The sequence below is a fragment of the Ochotona curzoniae genome, unplaced genomic scaffold (genome assembly GCF_017591425.1).
Source record: "Ochotona curzoniae isolate NIBS_2020 unplaced genomic scaffold, NIBS_Ocur_1.0 scaffold_2453, whole genome shotgun sequence".
NCBI classification, from domain to species: Eukaryota; Metazoa; Chordata; class Mammalia; order Lagomorpha; family Ochotonidae; genus Ochotona; species Ochotona curzoniae.
The window spans coordinates 7,935,282-7,961,394 of record NW_024467094.1 but is presented as its reverse complement, the minus strand read 5'-3'; the positions used below and the strand labels follow the sequence as shown (position 1 = coordinate 7,961,394).

The following is a 26,113-nucleotide window of genomic DNA, read 5'->3' as shown; positions in this document are numbered from 1 at the left end:
CTAACCATACTTCACCAACACTCCATGAGACCGTCCCCAGAGTCTAAGAGTTTGACTTATGACTTTCCCACTTTCCCATAGTGCAGAAGCCACTTGCATCCAGTAAAAATCGCCCTGTGAATTTTGACCTGGGATCTTTCCCAGCCTGTGCCAGATGATGGTCTCTCACACAGTGTCAGGCGGTGGCAGGAAGTCCCAGCTCCCAGCCACACTGTCACACAGACCTGGCGCTGGGTGATCCTGCCCAGGTGTAAGCTGGCAAAAGTGCCCTGATCACACGAGAGGGAGGCCAGGCTGGGCAATGTTGTCAGTCTCTCTGAACTCGTCTGCACTCAACAGACGTTCAAGGGACACTGGGTTTCCCAGAACAGGAACCCTGTGAGCTGCGGAGTGTTGTCTCTCATTTCCCATGGAGATTGCCGCACTGTCCAGGTGGTGGGCACAGCTAGGTGAAGCTGGCAGGGCCCCTGGCACATTGGGTCTCCTCTTCCAGCTAGACAGAGCTCCCCTCTACCCCTGCCTGCCCTTCCTGGACCCACTCCTAATCAACCTGGGTTCTTCCACTGGCCAGCTCCCTCCCAGTCCACCTCCCAACCCCATATGCTCTCTGGGTTGGAGGTAATATCCCCTTCCCCCTCCCCACTCCTGCATCCCCTCTCCCCCACCCATGCCCAGGTCCCAAATAACCAGGCCACACAAGAAGGTTCAAGTATCTGTCTCTTCCTTTCACTCTCTCAAAAGAAAAAAATAAATAAATTGCAGAAGGCGGCAGCATTTCCAGTCTTCCCCTGGTTCCCAGACACCCGACCCGACCCCTGCCCCCCCACCCTCCCTCCCATATTCCCCACTCCCTAGACCCATCCCCCCCTTTCCCCCCAAAAGGAAAAAAACAAACAAAACAAAACAAAACAAAAAAAAAAAACAAAAAAAAAGCTCCCAGGGAAAAAAAGAAAAAAACACAGTTAGACCTTCCACTCATGCAAACCGGCAAGAAAAACAGGTGGGAGTGTGTGGAAGGCAGGGGGCCCAGCGGGGAGACCCCTACATACGCCCCCAAAAAACCACCTTTGAGAAGGAAAAAAAAGTGGGAAAAAAATAAATGAGAACTGAAGGGCCATGGGGAGTCATGATGGGGGGCAGGGGTGACCCCAGGCCCTGCCTCAGGAGAGAGTGGGGGCCTGTGGCCTGCATCCCCACAGCAGTTGCTCCTTGGGGAAGAAGGAGGGGCCCTGATTCTGGAGTGTGTGCGGGAGGCAACGGGGCGGGCAACGGGGTGCCCCCGGCGGGGTCAAGTGTGCGTTGGGGGCGGGCATGGGGCAGGGGTGGTAGAGAGTGACAGGTCCTTGGAGCCAGGAGCCCAGCTGGCCGCCCCCTCCCCCAGACGCCGGGTCCCTGGGGGATTCAGGAGCCTGGTTCTGGGTGCGGGGAAACATGCAAAGGTGGGTCTCCCCACTCCAGTGTCGGCTGGATCCGGTCAGAAAGGAAATAAATAAGAAGGGTGGGAAGGGAGGCGAGGGCGCAGAGGGTGTGGGCCAAGCAAGTCCAGACCGAGGGCCCGGGGTCAGGGAGGCAGGGCAGGAGTCACAGTCTCTCTCGGGCGGGAACCCAGATGTAGGGGCCTGAGAGGTCCTCGATGACGCGCTTCACCTTGTGGTAGATCTCCTCAAAGCTGTCGCCCTCCACGATGGCTGTGGGGAAGGGGCAGGGTGTGAGGCCAGGCCCCCTTCAGGGGCAAGGAGAGCGCCCCGGGCCAGCCCTGGCCTCACCTGAGAAGCACTCTGTGAACTCCTGCTCCAGCTTGGTGGCTCTGTCGAAGGCTTTGCGGGCTTGCTCCTCTGTGATTCGCTTGTTAATCTCTCTGTGAAGAGCCAAACAGACGCAGGCCCTTCATCTCCTCCATCCAGAGATGAGAAGTTGCAACCAACATTTTCTCATTGACAGCCAAGAAGTAAAACAATAAAAAAATTGTTGAAAAATCCCAGCATCTTCTGGGGCCATAGGTGAGCCCCCATTCCCCCATTCCACACACAACCTGGACCCATCCCGACCAGGTGCAGCTGCTCCAGTGATATTCTTCTAGCCTGCCCCACAGAGAGCATTCAAGCTGGAACTCCCAGCAGCCCCAGAGACCCTGTCTCGCCCCTAGTTGGTGCATGCCCCCTGCCCTGGCGCAGCTGGAAGTTGTAGTTCTGACCCCAAAGCCAAAGAGGAGGAGCAAGGCCCAGGACTTCCAGCATCCTCCAGGTTCCAGCCCTGGGTGCAGATCCCACTCAAGGAAGAATCCAACGTAGAGGCCACAGGAGTAGGGGTGCAGAGGGGTGGCCCCCAGGACCATACTCACAGCACATTCTCCAGGGAGCGGGGGCGGATGAAGATGGCGATGGGGTGCAGGTGGGCCGCCTGCAGCCGCCGCACGGCATTGGCCGAGACATCGAGGATGCAGTGTTTCCCCTGGGGGCAGGCAGGGTGGGCGGAGGGGGACCAGCAGGTGGCAGGAGAGGACGGACAGGGGCACCGAGGCATGGGGACACAGGATGTGGGAAGGCAGGGACAGGAGGTTGGCCAAGGGGAAGTGACATGGATGTTAAAAGGTGGGCAGTGGAGAGGGTGAGAGCAGGGGGATGGGGATGGACAGAGTGAAAGAGAGAAAAAGGAAAGAGGCATATGGGTTGGAGGGTGTGGTGGGAGGAAGAGAGGATGTGTGTGGGGGGAGGTGGTACATAGTGGGGGATGAGATCCCAGACAGTGGCAGGGTAGAGGCCAGAACAGGGTACAGGAGGCAGGAACCGGGCATGTGGGGCCCGAGAGCCAAGGAAAAGGAAGTAGGATAGAGGGAGGGAGCAGAGGAGGACGGACAGAGGACAGACAGATGGAAGGAACAAGGAGAAACAGATGGGAGGGAGGGAGGCAGATGGAAGGAGGAGCCGTGGGGGGAAGGGCGGCAGGGCAGCAGTGGCGGGGAAAGGAGTTAGCAGCCGAATGTCAGAGGGGAGTGGAGACCCCCAGAAAAGGGGAGAGCAGTGGAGAGGGGACCCGAGGGGCCATCAGGAAGGATGGGCAGCAAATTGGCCCATCAGAAAGAAGGCCACGGGGGTAGGAGGAGGGGGCAGAGAGAAACGGGGCAAGGAGGGGACAGGCAGGAGGAACACAGACAGATGGCGGTGGGGAGTTTGGGGCCAGGCAGGTGGGACACAGAGAGCAGGCGACCAGACAGAGTTGCCCAAGAGGAGAGAGGAGGTGGAGGAGCGGAGCGCAGACCCAGCAGGGAAAGAGACAGAGAGAAAGAGAGTTAGAGAGAGCTGGGGAGGGAGGGGTTGCAATGGGGCGAGGAGAGGGCAGGGGCAAGAGGACCAGGCGCCCACCGGCTCCTACCTGCTCCGCCACCTCCCGCACGGACTGGACGCTGGTCCCGTAGAGGTGGCTGTTGTACTGGCCGGCCTCGATGAACTTGTGCGCCTGAATGTCCTTCTCCATTTTCTCCCGGGAGGACACAAAATGATAATCCCGGCCATCTATCTCGTACTCCCGCTTGGGCCGCGTTGTATCTGCCGGAGAGTCAGCCCACCCCCGCCCCGGAAGATCTGGCCACTGTCCTCTTGCTTGCAAACCAGCCTTCCCCCATCCCAGGCCCCACAGGGAAGGGGACAGGGGGTGCTGGGGAAGCCAAGGGTTTCACACGGCCTCTCCGAGTACCCCTTTCTGCCAAGGCCCACAGGCGGCCCCCCCATCACCCCTGCCTCCAGCTACCCCCATGCCCCAGGCACTCACGGGGAACGCAGGATCCAAATTTGTCGGGGAACTCGGAGAGAAGATCATCGTTGGCCCGGTCCTTGGTGGGCCCAAGGATGATGATGGGGCGAGCGTAGTGCACTACAGAGAGCAAGCACCAGCTGCAGACCCTGTGCTGCCGCAAGGGGCAAGACACTGGGGCATGGGGAGCGCCCCCCACAGGATGCAAGGGAAAGGGGAGGATGGGGGCCCAGCTGGGGCTGGGGTGGGGCAGGCTCACCTTCCATCTGTGTCACCGTCTCATAGCTCAGCACAGAGTCTTCTCGACCTGGCAGGAGGAAGGGTGTCTGCCAGGGGCTGGGAGACACGGGTCCCAGAGCCCATCTCGCCTTGCTGGCCATGTCCATGGCAGCTCAGCACTCCCCGCTCACCTCCCAGCACCACCACCCTGGTCTTCCCGGTTAACCCCACATACCCTGTGATCCAGAGCTGGAGCCCCAGTCCTGGGAAGAGAAGGCAGGCATGCGTAGAGGGTTGGTTAAGAGTTGGGGTTCCATATGCACCCCCTTCCTCCCAGGCACACCTCTCCTCCACCTACCTTGGCCTTTAACCTTGACCACTCTCGTCGCTCAACCCTGTGAAAAAACACAAAGGGATGGGGTAGGCAAAGGCCCAGCTGGTAACTTGGCTCAGAGCAACAGCCTCAAAGCACCTCACAGGGAGGAGGGTTATCTGTCCTGAGCTCATGGGAGCCACAGTCCCCACGAGGAGGACAGAGGGTAAACCTGTGCCCTGGAGACTGGTGGGCGGAGAGCTGAGTAGGGGCACCCACGGCTGTGGTGGGAAGGCCGCAGAGCCCCAGGAGTCTCACCGTCGTTTGCTGGGGATGAAACCGATGTCGTCGGTCTCACTGTCAGAGTGGACCCGCCGCGCCTGCCACCACTCCTCGTCGCTGGCGTCGATGACATGCAGCACGTCCCCAAAGCGGAAGCTCAGCGCCTGGCTCAGGAAGCCGCAGTCCTTGGTCTTGTCGTAGTCAAACAGGGCCCTGGAGGGCAAGCGGCTGACGGTCAGAGCCACCCCTGAGGCCAGTGGCAAAGCAGGGGCCACAGGTGTATGGCGTAGGGGGGACCCAGCAGCCTCAGGACCCTTCAGTCTCCACTACAGGACAGCTTTCAGGGTGAGAACTAACCACCCCCTGCAGGCAACCGTTTGCAGTGTACCTTGCACCTGTGTGTCACCAAGTCACCTTTATGAATCATGCTCAGATTCATGAAGAATCAAAAAGTGAGATCGCTTGCATGCAACCTTGGGGTTTCCCTCATCAATACAAAACTGCAGCATTGAGGCATTAACACCCCTGCGGTCAGACAAGAGAACAGCCAACAGATTCCCAGGACCATTCAGCAGCAGCTGGGAGTCAGAAGTCAGTGGCTTTGGGGACAACCAGACAGACCCCAGGAGGGATAGAAGGGAAGAGATCCGGAGCCTGGGACAGTGAGGGCACTGAGCAAGAGAGAACACTGCTCTGGCAGGATGGATTCCTCCACACCCAGGGGAAAGACAAGGAGGGTTTGGGACCTGTTGAGTGGGATAGCCCTGTAGGATATTCCAGAAAGCAGACAGCTAAAACTGCAGGCTTGCGTGGCTGGGAGGAGGTGGGGCCGGGGCTGACGGACCCGAGTCTGCAAATAACAAGGGTGGAGCAGGCTGTGCAAGCAGCCGGGAACAGAGAGGAGGGGGCTGGTATAACAAAAGCCATAGTGTACATGGGGGGAGGAGAGGGCAACCAGGACTGAAGAGCAGGGTCTTCTCAGCCAGTGGGGACAGTCATCCCTGACAACCCACAGGATGAGGGGTCCAGAACTTCCCAAAGCTACCCAAATACCCGGATGCACCAGTCCCTTATATAAAACGTGATTTGCATAGAGCCTACCTACGCACACCCTCCCTTAGTCTTTGACTCCTCCCTCATTATAACAACTGATACAGCGTAACTGCTGCTGCAGGTGCACATGTTGTATTGTTTAGGGACTGAAGACAATACAGGTTCATAATGGATTCGGGACCTTTCCAGAACTTTCCAGAAAGCTCTGATTCCTGGTGGGCTGGCTCCGTGGATGCCCAGGGCCGACTATGGTTCAAACTGTGAAACCTGCGCAGCCAAGCCCTTGATGACCACCAGTTAGGTATCTGGCTGGGCTGAGAACGGCTGAGGAGTGGGGGGTGGGAGATGGGCAGGCAAAAAGCAAAGGAAGAAAGGATCCCTGGACCCCTGAGCAGCCCAGCTCAGGAAGCCCCTGACCTGATATAGAAACCCCTCTTGGGGTTGCTCCGCAAGGAGGCAGTCCCTGAGCCCAGGCTGCTGTTCATGAGCTGCTCCCGGAGGTCATGGATCTTGGCCTCGAAGCGGCTGTACTCTGAGGGAAGACCAGAAGATTCCTGAATTCTGTCCCCACCCCGTCACGCCCACCCCAGTCCTGCCAAAGCCATCCAGCTGAGGAGACAGGGTTCTGAGATACCTTCTGGCTTATACTGAGCGATGATTGTGACCGTCTGACCTGCGTTCTTCAGGGCAATGGCGGCCTGCTCATGGCTAGCGTTGCGGAGGTCGACACCATTGACCTAGAGATGGGAGGAGAGGCTGTGGGGTTGGGGACAGGGAGAGACACATCCCAAGGCCAGGTGGAGTAGGAATTAGCCGAGCAGGTGCACCAGGCTTCATCACCCCCTCCCTGGAACTCTGTGAGAGGCGAGGGATGGGGACCATGGTGGGTAGGGGGTGGGCACAAATAGCGGACAGGCATTCCCTCACCGACAGAATCTGGTCTCCCTTCCGCAGTTCCCCGCTCAGGTCCGCGGGGCCCCCGGCCAGGATGAAGGAGATGAAGATGCCTTCACCATCCTCGCCGCCCACAATGTTGAAGCCCAGGCCGGTGGAGCCCCGGTGGATGACGATCCGCCTCGGCTCCCGGGGTATGTCTTCCTCCCCGAGCAGGTCCTTGGCCACTGGCGAATAGCGCCGAGGGGAAGTGGGGGTCATGGCTGTGGGGTAGTCAGTGCCCAGGTAGCTGCTGTGGCTGATCTCATTGTCCAGGTGCTGGGAGTACGCTGGGGGCAGACAACGGGAGGAAGGACGAGGCGGAGGTGGGCGGAGGCAGACAGCTCCTCTGCCCCCACCTTCTTCTCCCTGCCAGACTCAGGTGGCAAAAGGGAAGTTGTTCTGCCAGAGATCCCACAGTGGGGGACCTGGGGTCATGGCACCTGCGGGGGCTAGCACCTTACAGGGACTGGTTCTCTTGGGAAATAAAGCATTTAGAGACATTCTGTGAGGTGATGAGGTGCTAATATTCATAGCATGCTTTGGGGGCTTTCTTTCAGTGGTGGGAGAGCTTAGTTCACACTATGAATCCACGGAATTTTTTCTATTTTTTTTTCTCTTGCCCACTGACTGAATGGGCTGGCTATTTGAGGACAAGAGTGGCCAGGGTTCTACAAGCAAAATCTAACAGAGCAGCTACTGTGGTCGGGTGCAGCTTGGGTCTCTACGTCTCTTAGACACTGGCAGTTCTTTCTCAGGCTCAATCAGATTCAAGTTCAAATTCTAAGCAGAGTCAACATCCCAGAATAGTCTCCCTACTGCCTCTCCTCAGGCCACAAAGATGTCTGGCTCTGTTAGATCCTGGGGCAGGTTTGGTTGCCAACAGCCTGGTCTAGCTACTATCCAGCACCTGTCAGCTTTTCAGTTCAGTTTCCTTTCTTTTATTGATATTAATTTTTAAAAAGATTGATTTATTTTTCTTGGAAAGGCAGATTTACAGAGAGAAAGAGACAAAGAGATATCCTCTATCCTCTGGTTCATTCCCCGAATGGCTGTAATGGCCAGAGTCGAGCCGATCCAAAGCCAGGAACCAGGAATTCTATCTGGGTCTCCCACGTGAGTGCAGGGTCCCGAGGACTTGGGCCATCCTCCACTGCTTTCCCAGGCCACAAGCTGGGAGCAGCTGGCATCTGAACCAGTGGAAGTTCAGCTAATTGAACCACTGCACAGGTTCCTTACTCCAAAGTCACCAATGATCACTGCCTAAGTTGGATTATTCATCAGAGAATGCTAACTGATGACGTGCTACTTTTCCCAGGGGAACGGGTGGGAATTTGTTGGTGGGAATTCTGCAAAAAAAAAGTGTCTTATGTTCACCGCCCTCAGATGGTCTAAGAAAGGCTGTGGGAGACAGTAAAGGTCTGACTTGCCCTTTATCTTCAGAATGACGGGTTCTTTATTCTCCAAAGCTACCCTAATATTTGCAAGCATTTAGTGTGGCCTCACAGACTGTAACAAATCCATGGAGCTCTGAATAGCCAGCAAGAGCCCTTCCCATATAAATCCTGGCTACCTCCCATATAAAAGTTAGACTCTAATATAAATCTTGGCTACCTCCCTTGCTTTCTAAAAGGATGCCACAAGTTCATCTTAGCTCTTTCTCACTCAGGATTTTAAATGGACCTTTTTCCCCCAAGAAGCCTGAGTTCCCTTCAGAACGAAAGTTATGGTATTTAGAAATAGTACCACGTGGGGCAGATGCAACTACTTGGGACACCCACACCCATCTCGAAGAGCCTGGTTCAAGCACTGGTTGTTCACTTGCTTTCTGCTAATGTGCATCCCAGTACTGGCCTAAGCACCTGAATCTCAGCCATTCAGACCAGAGACCTAAACTGCGTTCCAGGCTCCTGGCTTTGGCATGGCCCAGCCCTGGCTGTGTTGGATCTGGATTAGGAATGAACTAGTGAATGGAATATGTCAGTCTCTCTCTTTCAATTAAAAAATGAAAATAAATAAAGGCTAAAAGAAAACAGGATTATTAACATGTGATTTTCATATGCATCTACAGCCTGATTTGATATTCAGTAGGGGCAGTCATACTTCATTACTCCTTTCCAAAAATGTCTTAGCTCTTCTCCCACACAGATTCTTCCAGTTGAACTTTAAAATCAACCTGCTAAATTCCCAGGAGGAAAAACAACATTAAAATTCTGATTTGGATTGCATAAAATGTATAGATTAATCTGGGGAGGGCTAAGATGTTTCACATATGAAGTCATTCCAACCAGAAACTGTTTTAGAAGCCTCATCATTTTCTTCCTATAAATCTGATATTTCTTGTCAAGTCTACATTTCCAAGAATTTTATAGAATTGATTTCTATTGCAAAAGGGATTTTCTTACCCATGACATCGTTTCATTGCTGGGAAGTTCCTGATTCTTGTTATTGACTTACACAGAGATACATTCTATTTTTTTTTTTTTTTAAGATTTATTTAGTTATTTGAAAGACAGAGCGACAGAAGTATCTTCTGTCTGCTGCTTCACACTCACAACCCAGGGGCTGGGCCAGGCCCAAGCCAGGAACCAAGAGCTCCAACTGGATCTCACACAATGGGTAGCAGAGGCTCAAGTCCGTGGGCCATTATCTATGGCTTCCCAAGCCCAATAGCAGGACGCACAGTCGGAAGCAACTGAGGCAGGACTCGACCAGCACTGCAACAGGGGCCACGGGCAACCCAGGCGGCAGTTTCATGTGCGGAGCCACGACTACTCCATGGCCACATTCTTAACCTTCATCTTAGTTGTTTGTCAGTTAATCGACTTGCACTTTAATCCAACGGTCAATGAGTACAATTCTGCTTCTCTCTTTTCAAATAGAACAGCTCTGTAGTTTGCTTTTGGTTTTTTTGGTTTTTGTTTTTTCACCAGCTCTTCACCTGCCATCTCCAAAGCAGTGATTCTCAGGAGAATCATTTTTGCTGGGGCAATTCTGTCCTATTACATTTGTTTGCCTTGAGCAGAAAGTGGCCGGGGCTGCTGTTTAATTTCCTACAATGAACCGGACACCCCCCCACAGAGTTATTTTTAGGTTCAGGGTCAGCGCTGCAGCACAGCATGCTAAGCCCCTGATTGTCATGCCAGCATCCCACACTGAGGACTCGTTTGAGTCCTGGCTGTCCTGCTTCAGATCCAGCTCTCTGTTAACGTGCCAAGGAAAGCAGCAGAGGATGACACAAGTCCGTGGGTATCTGCCACCCACAGGGGAGACCAGGATGGAGTTTGGGCTACTAATCAGCCATAGCACCAGGACCATTTGGGGAGTGAACCAGCAGGTGCCGGCCTCTCTGTCTATGCCTTCAAGCTTTCTCTTGTGTCATCTGTCAAATAAATCAAGTTTAAAAAAGGGGGGGGAATAAAATTAAGACAGAGTTACTAGGTTCAGAAACGTCAATACTAACACACTAAGGCACCCCGTAGCAGAGCTGAGGCGAGGCCCTGCAGCGTCCTAAATGAAGGGACGCAAGGCCAGAGCTTCATAACACAACGTCACGGCTACTTTGGGATAACTACTCCTCACATGCTAAGGGAAATTTCTCTGGTCCCAATTTACTAAGTTTTAAACTGAAAATGTTTCATATTGTCAAGTACTTTCCCACATCTCTTTGAGACAATCTTAAGCTTTTCTCCATGAACTTGCTTAAGATAATCACATCAAGAACTCGCCTAGAGGGCCCAGCGCAGTGGCCTAGCAGCTAAAAGTCCTCGCCTTGAACGTCCCGGGATCCCATATGGGCGCCGGTTCTAATCCCAGCAGCTCCACTTCCCATCAGCTCCTTGCTTGTGGCCTGGGAAAGCAGTCGAGGACGGCCCAAAGCCATGGGACCCTGTACCCACGTGGGAGACCGGAAGAGGTTACTGGTTCCCAGCTTCGGATCGGCGCAGCACTGGATGTTGTGGTCATTGGGGAGTGAATCATTGGATGGCAGATCTTCCTCTCTGTCTTTCCTCCTCTCTGTATATCTGACATTGTAATAATAATAATAATAATAATAATAATAGAACTCCCCTAGAGCCTGGAGCAGTAGCCTAGCAGCTAAAGTCCTCACCTTGCACACATTAGGATCCCATATCGGCACCAGTTCGCATCCTGGCAACACTGCTTCCCATCCAGCTCCCTGCTTGTGGTCTGGGAAAGCAACTGAGGATAGCCCAAAGCCTTGGGACCCTGCACTTGCGTGAGAGACCAGAAAAAGCTCCTGGCTCCTGGCTTCGAATCAGCTCAGCTCCAGTCATTGTGATCACATTGGGAGTGAATCAGAGGACAGATTATCCTCCTCTCTGTATATCTCTGCCTTTACAATAAAAATAACTTAAAAATATCTTTTTAAGTAAATCTTAAAAAAAAAAAAAAATAAGTTCTAGGGTGCAGCACCAGCACTATGGCTCAACTGGTTAATCCTCCTTTTGCAAGTGCCAGAATCCAAAATAAGCACCAGTGTGTGTCCCCGCTGCTCCACCTCCCATCCAGCTCCCTGCTTAGGAAAAGCAAAGGAGGACGGCCCAAAGCCTTGGGACTCTGCACTCATGTGGGAGATCTGGAAGAAGCTCCTGGCTTCAGATCAGTTCAGCTCTGGTTGTGTGCCCATTTGGAGAGTGAACCAGCAGAGGGAAGATCTTTTTCTCTCTCCTTCTCTCTATAAATATGCCTTTTTAATAAAAAAAAGGAAGTCTTGAAAAAATATTTCCTAATACTAAATCACCTTTAGTTTTCTGAAATAAACCCTACTTTGTGAGCACGTTATTTATTTTTGTAATCTGCCATTTGATTTGCTACTATGCACATTTTTACATTTTCATTTAGAAGCAAAATTGATGTCTACTTCTTTCTTCTATGTTTTATGTCATCTCGGCAACCAATTAAAATGGCCTTGTCTAAAGAAATGTGAAGCCTTTTTTCTTTTTCTATATTCTAAATAGACCTAAGAATTATCAATTCCAGGGGCCTAGAGCTATGGACTAGCAGGCAAAGCTGGCATTTACAGCACTGCCACACCATACGGGCACTGGTTTGAGTCTCGGCTGCTCCACTTCTAATCCAACTCCCTGCTGATGTGCCTGAGAAAGCAGCAGAGGCTAGCTCAAGTGCTTGGATCCCTGCGCTCATCTGGGAGACCCAGAGTACCCCAGCTCTGGCCATGAAGGCCATTTGGAGAGTGAACCAAGGGATGGAAGATTCTCCCCCTCTCTCTGCAACTCTGCCTTTCAAATAAATAAAGTTTAAAAAGAAAAAAAAAAAAAAAAAAGATTAGTTCCAGAGCCAGCATTTGACACAGTACTTGAGATGCCTGCAACCCAGACTGGAGTGCCTAGGTTTGAGCGCCTGACCTAGCTTCCTACTAATACACCCTGAAATGCGGTGGGTAACTGCTCCAGGGGCTGGGTCTTTGTGAGTCGTGTGGAGGATTCAGAGTGACTTCCCAGCTTTGGCTTGGCCCAGCCCCAGCCAAGGCAGAAATCTGAGGAGTTAAACAGCAGATAGGCGCTTTATCTGTCTCCTTCTGCCCTTAAAAAAAAAAAAAGAAAAAACACTAAATAAATTTCTTTAAAAACAATGGGGGGAGCATCATTGTGATGCAGCACGTTAAGCTGCTACCTGAAGCACCGGCATCCCATGGAGGTGCAGGTTCAAGCCCTGGCTGCTCCACTTCCCATCCAGCTCCCTGCTAAGCACCTGGAGGATGGCTCAGGTGCTTGGGTCCCTGCACCCACATGGGAGAATCTCCTGGCTCCTGGCTCTGGCCTGGCTCAACCATGGTCATTTGGCCATTTGAGGAGTGAACCAGCAGATGGAAGATTTCTCATTTTGCCTTTCTCTCTCCTCTTCCTTTATAACTACCTTTCAACTGAGTATTTTTTTTTAAGAATGGCCTATTTTTTTTCAAGCGTGCAAAAAATAAACAAACAAACAAAAAAAAAAATCAGCCCAACAACTTGAACTGGGCCCACGTTTTCTAGAGCAGGGACTGCTAATGATCCTTTCTAGTTCTCACCACAGGAGAGGTGGTAGCTGTGGCAACCATGGGACTGCCTGTCAAGTAGGTGGCTGGGACCAGGTCATGGGGAACATCGGGGTTTGGGGAACAGCCACAGGCAGGTGGCTGGACTGGGTCACAGGGAGCTCTCACAGGTCGTGATGTCTGGGGGAGCATAGCTGTCACTCAGGTAGGCATTGCTGGGCTTGGCCACCTTCAGGTAGACAACATCATATGTGTTCTTCAGGGCTGCCACAGCATCCTCATGCATCACGTCCTCCAGTCCCACACTGTTGACCTGGGGGTGGGGGGGGTGTGGTTAGCAGAGCAAAGTTCACATACACAACACGGAACACACCACACTGTGGTGGCTGGGGCCAGGAGGAACCTCGGCCTGCCAGGAGCTGCAAGGGGAGCTGCCAGGGGAGGCCAGGCAGCCAGGGGGTGGGGGTTGGGGGCGGTGAGCTAGGGGATAGGGGCTCCTCACCGCCAGGATCTTATCTCCGATCTGCAACCTCCCATCCTTGTGGGCGGCACCCCCTTCAATGATCTTGGTCACGTAGATGCTGTTGTCTCCAGGTATGTGCTGGTTCCCCACACCTCCAGCAATGCTAAAGCCCAGACCTGGAGGGAGGCAGAGACGGGGTACAAGGTGAGCATGCCCACCCCAGCATCCAGTGCTGGGGACAACATGGGATAGGGCTGGAGGGGAAGCTGTCACTACCTTTAGGCCCCTTGATGAGCTTGATCTCCATGACCTTCTCAGCAGGGGGCTTCCGGCGCATGACATAGAGGCGGACGATGGAGCCTGCCTCCTTGAGGGCTTCGACGGCTGCCGAGTGCGTCACCTCGCGCACATCCACTTCGTTGACAAACAGGATGCTGTCATTGACCCTAAGGGCAGCAGCGAGAGGGGCCTGAGCGAGGGGCTCCCTGCCGCCCGGGGCCCTCCCTCTGCAGGGCACCAGCATCCTCGTCCCCTGTCTCTTCAGCCCACCTGAGGCGGCCATCCTGGGCTGCGGCACCACCGGGAATGATCTTGGTGATGAAAATGGATGGGTCATCCCCGATGTGTGGGTTGTCAGTGCCACCTGCGATGCTGAAGCCCAGCCCTGAGTTACCCTGGGAAGAAAGACCAGAGGAGCATCAGCCTCTCTCCCCTCTCGAGGGTGGGGGGAACAGGGTATGGGAGGGGAATCAGTTGGCGAGTGGCAGTCAGAGAATGAGGAGGGATGGGGTCACTCAGAAACACAGGCACATGAAGAAAGGGGGCACACGGGGAGCCTAGTGGTCTCAGTCCTCACCCTTTCCAATGTGATCTCCTCGTATTCCATCTCCCCCTCGGTCCCATTCACCTGCAACTCCAACACGGGACAGAAACACAATCACAGTGAGACAGACATTGCGCCTGCCCAGGCCCTCCCCGTCCTTCTTTCACAGCGGCCTCCCTGCTCCACCCCCTCCCCAAATCTAAACAACTCACATATCCTGGGGCTTCTAGGGTGTCTGTGTTGACAATCACAGGGGGGGAATTGGCCTGTGAGGGGAAACAGGAGACGAGCAGCGTCCTGAGCCCACGTCCCAGAGGAAGCCCATAACCGAGGGTCCCCGCTGCCTGGCTACCCTGTCATCAGCCTTTTGCCAAGCCCACTCTGCTGCCCCCTCAGGGCTCCTCCTGGACTGGGCCTGGCCCCCATCACTCTCTCTCTCTCTCTCTCTCTTTCTCACACACACTGTGCAGCTCTAGCTCTGCCCGGCCCTTGCATGTGGAAGAAGGTGTAGGAGAAGCAGGGAAGGGAGAGACAGCCAGACGGAGAGGGGAGCAGCAGATGGCGCAGAGTGGAGAGGGAGAAGGGGGAGCTTCTCACCGGATGTAACACCATGGGGTGTTGCATGCCTTATGTGCTACACACGTACACCCCAGGGCTCGTGTCCACCGGGTCCTGCTCCCCCACCCCCTCCTGCCCCGACTCTGTCCCTACACTCCCTACCCCTATCATCGTGGATGTCTTCATGATTCTCGTCCAGGTTTACACCTCACCTTCACATACATTTTTTTTTTTGCTCTAATCTCTGCACTCCGGGAATCCGGGGTTCCCCCAGCGGCAGGCCCCTCCCTTGCTCTCACCCACCAGCCATCCAATCCATCCCTTCCACCGGGACCATGTTGCCTAGCAACGGTATCTAAGACCTGCCAAGACCCGGGGAGACCCACCTCCTGGAGGCCCTGTCGTCAGGACAACAGGCGGGGGGGGGGGGGGGGAGATGGGGCGTGGCCTCAGTCCACCAGACACGCTAGCCCCGCCTCGCCCACTCGGGGTCCCCCCTCCCCATTAGCCTGGCGGAGGAAGTCCAGGCTTAAGGGGTTTGTGGGCTCAACGCATCCTGAATTGCAGGCCTTCCCCTCTCCCCTACATCCCTCGCCCTACGCAACGCAATGGATGGCAGGAAGAGGGGTGGGGGTGGTGAAGAGTGGTGATAGACATCCGGGTCCTAGCTTGTTCCTCTACTCCTTCCCCCCACTCCCTCAACCCCCCCCCCCCGCCTTCGGTCCGCAAAGGGTTAAGGAGGGGCGGTCCCAGGTTCCTGACGTCAGCCACTGGTCCTGGGCTCCGGGCGGAGCCAGCCCTAGGCTGGTCCTAGGGGCTTCCCCGATTGCCAGGGCAACCGAAGCCACTTCTCTATGGCAATGCTGGGAGGCTGCCCAGAGCCTGTTTCCGGGGTCTGCAACCTGTCTCCTCCTTCAGCCAATATTGATCTGGAGCCAAGTGCAAGGATTCTCCAGTTTCTGTGCTTCCCCTCCCAAGAGGGTCCCTCTCCTGCTATTTCTCAATCCTACAAACCACCAGTGGACCATTCTCCAGCTCTGTTAATAGGTTTGCTAGCTCTATTAACACCATCTTCCAGCCTCACAAATCGCAGCTGTTGTCCAACAAATAGCCACTGACTGTCAAAATCTCACCCACATCTTCCTCCTCCAGCCCATACCCCATCCTCAATGTTCTCTCCCAGGCTCGCCCTGGAACCTGCCTCCCCACCCTTCACCCAATCACATTCATCTACTTCCCACCCCTCAGCCCCTCATCCATAGACCTGTCCCCACCCTTTCCATCTCCCTCTTCCAACACTAGCCTCCATTCTCCCACCAACCCCTCCCCCCAGTCTCATGGGACCTCATCAACTATCCATCTCACCCTGCACCACCAATCTTTCATGGCCCAGAGGAACTCTTGCCCCACCTTCTCTCCCTTCCAGCTTCTGTCCCAAATGGCAGGTCTTCATTTCCAACCCACTCCCCCATCTCTTCTGCAAACTGGGGCTCCTGTCCTCTGGAGCCCGTCTGGTGCTGAGATCCTCCCACCCCTGCCCCATCCATCCCCTCTGCTTCCCTGAGACCCCAGCATTAGCTGCCTGGCAATGCCCCCTCGACCTCCCAGCCCCATCCCTCATCTCCCCGCTCCCCAGGAACTTAATGGCCACCTAAGTCATCTCAACATTTTTCCTCCTCTCCAGGAAAGCTCAGACTGTCGCACTGTCCCCAATGCCGGGGTTCATCATCATCAGCTCAATCTACTGCCCTGATTTCAGTCTCATCCCTGACTGTCTCCTGTCCCCACCCCATCCCAGAACCTGCCCATCCCTGGACTCAGAAACTTCTCCTTCTCTGTGGGAAACGTCAACAACTCCCCCAGCCCCAGGCCTTCTGAGAAGGCCCACCCTGAGCCCTCAGCAAGTTCACACCTGTCTCCCAAACCCAGCGGAAGGTGCCAAGTGGCATGGAGAACAGAAGCCCTCAGAGGCCTAGGCTAGCACCCTGTGACCACACAGGAGGAGGGGGGACAAAACAGGTGGTGGTAAATAATAATGGGGGTGGGGGTAAAGGGGGGGTGAGGTGGGAGCCCAAGGGAATGAGAGAAGGGGTGGGCCGAAGGTAGAGGGGTAGGGAAGCAGGAAGTTGGAAAAAGGGTAGTTGGATGGTGGAGGGGCAGCAAAGGCCTTAGCAGGGGCTCCAGGAGAGAGAGGAGAATATGCGTGGGAGGAAGAGAGAGACAGCATCCAGAACCAGCCAGCCAGCAGGGAGCGAGAGGCGGGAGGGGGAGGAGGCGCAGGCCCGGAGTGAGGGCTGGGGCAGGGGCCGAGGCCCAGGGGCTCCACTGCATGAGAAGTCTCAGAGCAGACAGATGGAAAGGGCTGGAGACTCGCACGCAGGCAGGAGGGTGCAGGGAGAGCCAGGCCCCGAGGCGGAGGTGGGGGGAGGAGGTGGCCAAGGGACCGGAGCAAAGGAGGGCGGCAGGCGCTTGGAACAGAGCTCTGGACACACGAAATGGAAGCGGAGCTCGGGTGTAAAGGAACGAAGAGGGTCCAGGCATCTTGGGGATGGGGGAGCCTCACGGGAAACGTGGGCATCTCAACACCAGGCGCACGCGCGCAGACACACGCACACACGTTCCGCACCCACTCGGCTGGCCTGGCCTGTTCTCTCTAAGACCAGTGTGGTCGTCCAGCCCCCTCCCCTAAAGCCCCCTCCCCCAGGCCCCAGGAGCCCAAGCCCCAGCCCCGCCCCCACAGCTCTCGCCCTACCGGCCCTTGGAGGGGGTTGCTGCAGCTCCGAGGCTCCGAGGGCCTGCACTGGGGAGGGGGCCGCCAGGGTCTCCTACCTTGAGGGGGGAGAGGTGGGCGTGGCCCACGACCCCGTGGACGGCCTCGAGGTGGGACAAGTTCCTCTCCGCCACGTGCACCAGCTCGGGGGCGTTTACCTGGTTGGGGAGGTGGGCCGGGCTGTGCTCCAGAGGGGGCGTGTCTTCATCTTGGTAGCGGTATTTCTGGGGACAGGGACGCAGGCGTCACTGGGGCCACCACTGGGGCCGCCCGGGTGCCTCCGGCCTGCAGGGCCGCCTCCTCTTCCCCCAGCCCCCCTCCAGTGCAGTGCGGAAGGCCCCGGGGCCTGACCAGCTCCTCCCCCTCCCTCCCCTCCAGCCCATTGGCTCCCCTCTCTCCACCCTCTCGGACAGCCCCCTCTCCCGCCAGTACCTGTCATCTCTCTCCCCAGGTCACCACTCCATTCTCCAACCCCTGCCCCTCATATCCCGGGACCCTGGCCTCCAGCCTGGCATACTACCTCCTTTGGCATCCCTGTCGCCACTGTTTTCTCAGGCCTTCATCCACCAGGCCCGCAATCCTTCCGGTATTCTAGCCCCTGGCACTTCCATCCCCATTTTTCACATCCCTCCAACTTCCTGGCTATCCCTCCCATCTTAAGCCCACCACCAAGTTCTCCCCTTCCCTCCCCATAGCTCACCTGCTTGCTCCTGCATTCCATGCCCACCTCCCATCCTCAACCTCGACCTCCAACCTATCAGCAACTGGCTCTCCAGCACCTTATATGCCCAAGGCAGAGGCCAAATTCCAGGCCCTTCAACCCAAAGATACCTGGCATCAGCCACCCCCTTCCCGCAGCCCCCTCGCCAGACATGACCAGGCTAAGCCTGCCCAGCCCTTTCTTCCCTGGCCCTTAGTAGTTCCCAAGTAGTCAGCAGAGGGGCTCAGCAGCCAACTCACACCCGACAAAGGGCCCACCCACACAACTAACCTGGAGACACTAGCAGATGGGATGCTGGAGGGAGGGGGGCCTGAGGTCCCTGGGGTGGTGAAGTGGATAGAGTGTGGAGACATTGGAAGCTCCTGGTCCTCCTCTGGTCTTTTGGGGCCCCAACTCTCCTTCCAGTAAACCAACTGCCACTTCAAGGGCTTCCCGTGTGAGCTGAATATGGGGACACTAGTAAACTGGATTAACTGGAGGCCAGGGAGAGATGGCAGATGGAGACAGTAATAAAAGCAGCAGCTAGGACTGGAACCACCGAGGCCTGCCCGCCACTGAAGCAAACCTTCCCCAACTCCAAGCTCATCAGAACATAGAACATATACCCCCCACCGCCAGAGCATATTGGGGAGATGACAAGGAGGACACGGAGAGTACCCCAACATTTGGAAGGCAACAGTTACAAGATCAAGATCAGGGATGATGCCTGATTGATATCAGGGATGAATGGGAGAACTCTTAGGGTGAGACCCACGTCCAAGTACAGACAAGGATGCAGGACATGGAGGAGGGACATGGTGTGTCAGCAGGAAGCCTCGGCCCCCAAGACCAACCAGTCAGGACAGGAGAAGCAGGACACAGCTTGCCGATATGTATGAGGATGCAGAAAGGGACACAAGGGCTTGGCAAGACTGAGTTTGTCCTCTGGTCCCCAGACGTGAGGGTCCTGAACTCAAATACACACCACTGCAGACAGGCCAGAAGAAAAGGTGTGTGTGTGTGTGTGTGTGTGTGTGTGTGTGTGTGTGTGTGTGTGTTGGGGGGAGGTGGGCAGCACCACAACGGTCCTGGGAACTAAAAGGTGGCTTTCAACTAGGGCACTGTCTCAGAATTCAGGGTCCCCTCTCCTCCACCCACCCACCCATCATGCCCTGCCAAGGAAAGGAGTGAGTGATAGGACCGAGATGTCCAGCTGCAAGCTCTGGCAGTCAGGGGGAGGGTTTGGCCGACTCAGTGCTGGGGACTCTTGCCTGTAGCCCAGGGAGACTCAGGCACCCCTCCTGCCCCATCCCCATGGAGATGGGGTTGTCAAGCAGGAGGGAGAGTCATTGAGAGGCAATGTGAGGACAATGGAGAGCCAGGAATGGACACCAAAGTTCCCAGAATGTGGGTGCAGGAGGTTAGGGCCTCTGCCCCCTGAAAACCATCCATGTCCATGTAGTAAGAAAGAAGAAAAGTCTGGGTGGGTGTGTCTGGGGGGGAGATGGGGGAACGCTGAAACTCCAAAGCAGGCACTGGAAGGGTTGTCAGCACTTTGGTCCCCACTTCCGGGCAGTGACAGGCAGACCCCCCACCCCCACCCCTTTCACCCCACGATGGCTCCAGTGCAGCTGGGACGAGTCTGAACTCCCAATATATTAGGGTCAAAGAAATGTTAAAGGCCTGGGAAGACACTACTGCTTCCCCTTGGGTCCCCTCCTCACCAGAACCCCAGATGCACAAGACGACCTGGAACCGAGGCTTGCACCCCCAACACAGAGGGGCGTGGGGCCAAGTGGAAAGAGGGGCGATCCCCTGCGCCTGTCCGCGACAAGTTGCAACCCCAGAGACCCCACGCCAAGCCCAGGGAAGAGCGGCAGCACTTGAAGCTTTGCACCCTGAGATCTGGGGGGGGTCCGGAAAGAGAGGAGCGGGGCCGGAGCCGTACCGCGGCACGTACCACGCAGAGACACATGGAGGCGAATCTGTTCCGAGCCGACATTGAGAAGGGGAGGGGGACCGAGGGAAGGGGTGGGCGGGAGAGCGAGGGTCCCGGGCTGGGGAGGGGGAGGGGCAGAGGGGCGGGGGCTGCGGCGGCCGCGGCGACTGGAGGCTGCGGCCGGAGGGGGGGGGGGTGAGGCGCCTGCGCAGTACGAGAGAGCGTCACGATGGGAGAGGGGGTGAGGGGAGACCCTCTTAGCCATCAACTTCTCTGGTTCCAGCAGTTCCTCTGTGGATTCCACCTTCCAGAACATACTTTTATTCCCACTCCTCTTCAAACAGAAACGCGTGCCAAATTTACCAGGGGCCCCTTATCCCACCCAAATCTATACAGACACACACAAACACACACACACACACCTAACAAAATGACCAGGCCCCTCACCATTCTAAAACCTCGCTGGACATCTCATCGCTACCAGACTGCAGGGTACAGAGGAGGAAGCAGTACATCGGCCACGCTACCCCTCCTAACCCCCGTGTTAGGGTGGACAGCATCCTTCCAGACGCCAGAACACTCATTGCCACCGGCATAGCTTGCCTCTGCAGGACACGCCCCGATAACCAAACTGTTCTCAAATGAATATACCCCTAAAGCTTGCTTGCTAAATCATCTCTCTCCCCCAGCCCAAATTAACCCAAATACCACCCTTTTTCTGACAGAAACAACCAACCCTCAAATCTGTCTGGGAAGGGTGGGTCCCTCTATCCAAACCCCTGAATCTAATAAGGCTTCCATGAGTTTTTAATATCCCAGTCCCCAATGCTACACCGGAAGCCAAATCCAGGGAATTATCCAATCTACCTTACAGCAAATCTTCCAAATGCAATTTGCAATCTCTGCAATTGATTCTCAACCCTAGTAAGACATTTTTTTTTTCAATCTATTTCTTTACCCCTCACGTTGATAAGCGTGGCTGCCCTCCCCACCTCTCAACACTCTCCCCCACCCCCGTGATCCGGCATTCTAATTTTGTTGGAAGATTTGCCCCCACACCAAAGATCTGGCCTGAGGCTTGCTGTGACCCACACATTTTCCAGAACGCCTCCAACTGCCTCAGATCTCTTTAGAGGCTTTCATTTTCTCCCAAACTGAACCAGAAAGCTTCTCTTGCAAATATTTTCCCAACGAAAGTGCTCCCCCACCATCCAGTTTCTAAAACCCAAAGAGGGGCATCCTCAAATCAACCCTTTGCTATCCATAAAAATGACCCCACGTGGCAGAAAGGACGGTTTCCCCAGCTAGGATCTTGCCCACGCGAGCCCGATCCGGTTGGTTGGCATCTGTCAGGCGCTCCCCCAAGCCATGACCCCCAATGTCCTAGTTTTGGGTCCAGATAGAAGGCTTGGGTTCTCACACAGGGAGCCAGGGCTAAGCTTGAATATCCTCCTGGAACAGAAAGTGCGTAGAGCCGGCTTCTCCACTAGTGGGAGCTAGGGCCCACGGAGGAGACCCTTCCCCATCCCCCCATTTCCTTTTTCCCTCCATTTTCCGTTTCCCTGTTGCCTGGTAACGCAGCAATCAAGGACTTTGCTGTCGCCTAGCAACCGTCTCCCAGTAACCCAGAGAGCTGAGGTAGGAGGGGTGCCCTGATGAAATCTGAACAGGCCTCCATCTTAGGGAATCTGAGACGTCAGATCTCCGAGCCCCCCCGGATTCTCCCATCCAGAGACCCCCGCCGCCCTGCCCCTTCCTCAGACAACAGCCCCCTCATATCCCGAGTCCTCACGGAACGAGGGGCCCACGCCACGCCCCTCCCGGGTCAGGCTCTCCAGGCCCCGCCCCCGGCCCGCCTCCCGCGACGGAGTAAGCCAGGCCCCGCCCACCTGCCTCCGACAGGCCACGCCCCCGCCCAGGCCCGCCCATCCGCTCCCCCGGGCCTCGCCCACACGGTCCTCCGCCACGCCCCGGCCGGCCAATGAACGGGGCCGCCGGCCACACTGCCCCGCCCCCAGCGCCTCGTCCGGGCCCAATGAGGACCACCCGGAGGGTTTAACCGCTTCGCCTCCGGGGCTCTGCGCCAACTACCGCCCCCCTCCCGGTTTCTGGCCCCTTTTACCCCCGCCCCCACTAGTTCTGCTCCGCCCTCCGCCACCCTCGCCCGGCCCTCCCGTGCGCCACGCAACTTCAGTCGTCGCCGGTTCCCATAGCAACGGCGACAGCAGCGCGGGGAGAGGGGGAGGGACGGGGGCGGAGTGGGAGAAAGAGATGTTCAGAGACCGGGAGACAACTGCCAAGAGAGATGGGCGCCGAGGAAGACGAGACGATGGCATGCGAAGCAGAGCTTGCACCCAACACAGCGCCCAGCACCCAGCAGGCATCCATACATGTTCCTTCCACCACTGCGGCAGGAGTCTAAATATAGGCGATAAAAGATGGAGGGCTCCCAGACGGGAGTTGAGGAAAGCCTGAGCTCTTGCCACCCCACCCTGCATTCTCGGGTGTGTTGGGGATGCGGGGAGGTGAGTGGCACGAGCCACGTGCCCCCCACTGGCTCGTGCTGGGCTGCCCTCCGCTGCCCTGGATAGAGACCAACCACAACTCCCATCACCCCTGTGGCCAGCAGCCCTCTAACACTGAGGGCTCCTGTGCCTCAAGGTCTTATGGGAGTTGGAGTCCCCACCATCCTAAGCTGACAAGTTTTCCAGGCGGAGGGAAAGCCTGGGTCTCCATGCCTCAGTAAAATCCCAAATGCATGATGGTCTCTGCCAGCTTTCCTTCTTGCACGGAGGCGCAGCCCTGGGCTTCACAGCAAGATGGTAGAAGTGAGGGACGAAGAAATCCTCCACCCACTCTAGAATACAGGCCAGCCCCTCACCTTCACTCCCATTTCCACATCCATGTGCTGGATGTGTGCACCCACACATTCTGTCCAGCTTTCTGTATACACCTGCGCACAGAGGTGGAGTAGAGCAGCACTAAGGCCAAACAGCAGGCCTAGAGGCAGCAGACGGCTGGAGGAGCCCACGGATATGAAAGGAAACTGGGCCCCAGAAACCAAAGCACCAAAAGCAGTCTCTGAAACTCCAGGGGCTGGGGAAGCAGCAGCCTGGGGGGAAAACCCACAGCCCCATAGAATGGGGCACCAGCAGGTAGCCCTGGTGGAGAAAAGGTGGGGGTTCCAGACCTCAAGGACATTGCACCCCCCCATCTCTTCCAAGCACTCTCGCGTGTGCACACATATGTGCGAATTTGTGGCAGGGAACATGTGTGTCCTGGGCTCCCTCCCATGAGAAGATGCAGTTCCCACTAAATATAACCCCCCTCCCCAGCCTGTGACTCACCCGGACCCCGCCTCCCGCAGCCCCCACTTCCTGTCCCACCCCCCAGCCCCCAGCTGCCTGCCACCCGCCCAAGCCTCCCTCCACACACCAGGCACCCAGCTCTCCTGTCCCAGGCTCTGGAAGGCACAGGCATCACACTCTCCACCAGGGGCCAGCTTGCACATGCCTTCACCAAGCACCAACCTTGGGGGCACCCCTGCACAGAGGCCCACGGTTGCTGGCCCTGCCCTCCACCGCCGCCTCTTCACCCCACCAGGCTCCATGAGAAGTCCTTGGGGTGGGATGGAGGAAACCTGTCCACCCAGCTTTCCTCTCCCACTTTGATCCCAGGGGTACCAGGCAGTCCTCTCCGTGCTTCTGCCCAGGTCTGATGGCAGTGTGTGAGAAGATGCAGACACTGGGTACCTGCCTGGGCCACCCCTAAATTCTGCACTATCCACTTGGTCCCCTTCCTCAAATCTCCTCTATCCCCACACCACTCGTCCACCTCCCTCCAGAACTGGCAGCTACTGCACCCCTTCTGCTTCCATGGGAGTACCACCAGTCCTGGCCTCACCTGGCCCACTCCCTCAGGTGATCCAGTGTCCAGACCCAGCCCACTGGCAGGACCCAACTGTCTCCATTCCTTAAGCTCAAACCCCAAATTAACAATTCCCTCATATTGAGACCGCAGCCCCAAAGATATCTACCACAAAGCATTCCACAGTCTGGAGGCCCACTCTCTCTTCCAGCTGACACCCCCAGACCACTCAGGCACCCACAGCCAGTTACCTGAACCTTTATGCCAGGAACCCCCTGGAATGGCTAAAGCCCTGTGGAAGCCTGCTTTTCGCCCCCAGGAGAGAAGAGGACACCCCCCCACATACACACACACATGCATAGTCCACATTACCCCATCTACAAGCAGACCTCCCATGTGAACCAGGCTTCTCTCTAAACAAGTCTCCCTCAAACATCGCCAATGGACCCCCCAAACCACCAAGCTCCCCCAAACCGTGAAATATCCCAAATTTCCCATTTCTCTACAGGTACAGAAGGGATCACTCCAGGGGGCACCTGTGGCCAAATTCAACGTTTTCTCAGCTGTGAACCCCAAAACTAAATCATGGACCCCAAAAGCATCTTACTCGTGATGCTCTCACTCCAGGGCCTCCAGTCCCAACTGAGGCCTGCTGGACCCCTCCCCGTAAACTGTTGCCCTCCCCCTCCGGCTAGCAGCCCCCGGCAGGCTTACCTTGGTTGTCACTATACAGAGACAGTCCATGTTGGGGGGCCTGGCCGCGGCGGCGGGTAAGGGGCTCTGACTTCATCAGAGTTGCCTTCCTCCCCGTGGTGGGTTCTCACCCCTCCCCCCTCCGCACCCCACTTTTGCAGGGGGGGCCAGGATGGGGGGAGGGGTGAGAGGGGAAGGAGGGGGTTGGAGAAGGGAAGGGTATGGGAGCGTGGGAGGGAGGGAAAAGGGGCCCGGAAAGGGGCTCCCCAATGGAGGGGAGGGGGTTTGGGGAGCACACCCCGATTTTCAGGAGGGGCGGGGGCACCGGGGGCTAGCAGCCCCGGAGTTCGAGGGCTGGGGCATGAGCTGGGGTGGGGGAGGGGAACTGGATTTCGGGGAGCCCCAGGGTAGGGGGGGGTCTTGCCAAGCGGCCAGGGGCTAGGGGCCGTGGCGGGGGAGTGGGGTGGGGGGGCTGGAGACGGCAGCGGCCAAGGGAGCCGTGGAGCTGAGGAGGGAAGGGGAGAGAGGAGGAGAGAGGAAGCAGGGGGAGGGAGGGAGGGAGCGAGGAGCCAGAATGGGGGGGTGCCTTAGCAGAGTTAACTCCTTCAGTGCTGGCAGGAACCCGGATAATGGGAAGGGAGCTAGAAACCGCTGCTGAGACGCCCTGAAGCCAACATGGAGACCCAGGCAGCCCTCCGCAAGGGCAGCAAAGACAAGAAAGGTGGACTTCAGCTCTCAAGGGGAGCCAGCGCCCAGAGATGGACTGAAGCACCTTCTGGTTGCTGAAATACTGAAGGGAGGTCATGGTTGGGGACAGGGTGTGAAGGAGGGGCTGCTGAGGGAATCCCTGGGGACCTGATTCTCTCTCAGGAATCACAGCAGGACGCCTGGAAAGTAATTACGCCCTGACCCTCCAGGGGCTGAAATGAGGCAGACAGGGAAGAAAGGAGAGGGGGCAGAGGATAGGGCCTTCTCAGGGAGGGTGTATTCTCAATGTCCCCAAGTCCCTGGGTCACTAACTTGGGATTTCTGTCTCTAGGAGCCCCGGGTCTCTCATCTGATCATTTGGGTTCAGCCAGGCTCTACTCAACTTTGACCCCAACCCTCACCCACTGTGCTGCCCCTTGCCCGCTTGTTCCCACAGCAAGCCAAGAACTCCCTGCAGTCTTACCTGACCCTCGGAGATGGAAGCCTCGTAATAGTCCAGAATGTCTGTCGCAGGAACACAGCCCAGTCATGCTCCCTGCACCCCCTTTCCTCCAGCCACCATCACCGCCCCTCCAGCCAAGCCTAGTCCATCCTACCAGGAGGGACCCCGTGCTGAAGACTGAGCGTAGATCTCCAGGCTTCCAGTCAACTCTGGGCTTCACTAACATGGCCTGCAGAGGCCCAGGCCAGTCTTTGCCTGCCCTCCCCCACCCCGCCTCCAGTCCCACTGACCCTTAAGAAAACTGGGGCTACTCACCCAGCAAGGCCTGGAAGAGGTCGCTGTGTAGCACCGCCAGGAGGGGCGGTGCCCACCGCAACAGTGGGGGCGCCAGAAGCCAGAGGACTGACCTGGGAGCTGGTCAAAAGCAAGTGAGGGGGAGATTGGGAGTAGGAAAGGACCAACACCAATTCACCTCCAGCTCCCTGCCCACCTGCTCCACTTTTGTTCTCAAGGCCTCCCTTCTACACAAGGACCCCGATTTTCACCTCTTGGTCTCTGGGACATTGCTCCGTTCTCTC

At 56.5% G+C, this 26,113-nt stretch overlaps 1 protein-coding gene across 6 annotated transcripts; it reads right to left on the bottom strand.

Annotated features, from left to right (window-relative positions):
- Positions 1 to 704: 704 nt before the first annotated feature.
- On the bottom strand, positions 705 to 26,113 carry DLG4 (discs large MAGUK scaffold protein 4). Of its 6 annotated transcripts, none has more exons than XM_041000322.1 (22): positions 26,081 to 26,113; positions 25,851 to 25,949; positions 25,557 to 25,597; positions 17,345 to 17,410; positions 14,071 to 14,124; positions 13,892 to 13,942; positions 13,585 to 13,709; positions 13,312 to 13,481; positions 13,075 to 13,211; positions 12,741 to 12,885; positions 6,545 to 6,840; positions 6,252 to 6,354; positions 6,035 to 6,149; positions 4,601 to 4,777; positions 4,328 to 4,364; positions 4,205 to 4,232; positions 4,010 to 4,057; positions 3,769 to 3,870; positions 3,373 to 3,545; positions 2,342 to 2,451; positions 1,767 to 1,858; positions 705 to 1,688 (listed from the first exon to the last, which is right to left on the bottom strand). In XM_041000322.1, the coding sequence occupies exons 1-22, from the start codon at positions 26,097 to 26,099 to the stop codon at positions 1,582 to 1,584; spliced, it is 2,295 nt and encodes a 764-aa protein (XP_040856256.1). In that variant the 5' UTR covers positions 26,100 to 26,113; the 3' UTR covers positions 705 to 1,581. The 6 variants fall into 6 exon arrangements, with proteins under 6 accessions (XP_040856256.1, XP_040856259.1, XP_040856258.1 ...); XM_041000323.1 differs by having other exon boundaries at positions 1,254 to 1,688; positions 13,892 to 13,948; positions 26,081 to 26,099; XM_041000325.1 differs by lacking the exons at positions 25,557 to 25,597; positions 25,851 to 25,949; positions 26,081 to 26,113 and adding an exon at positions 24,407 to 24,898.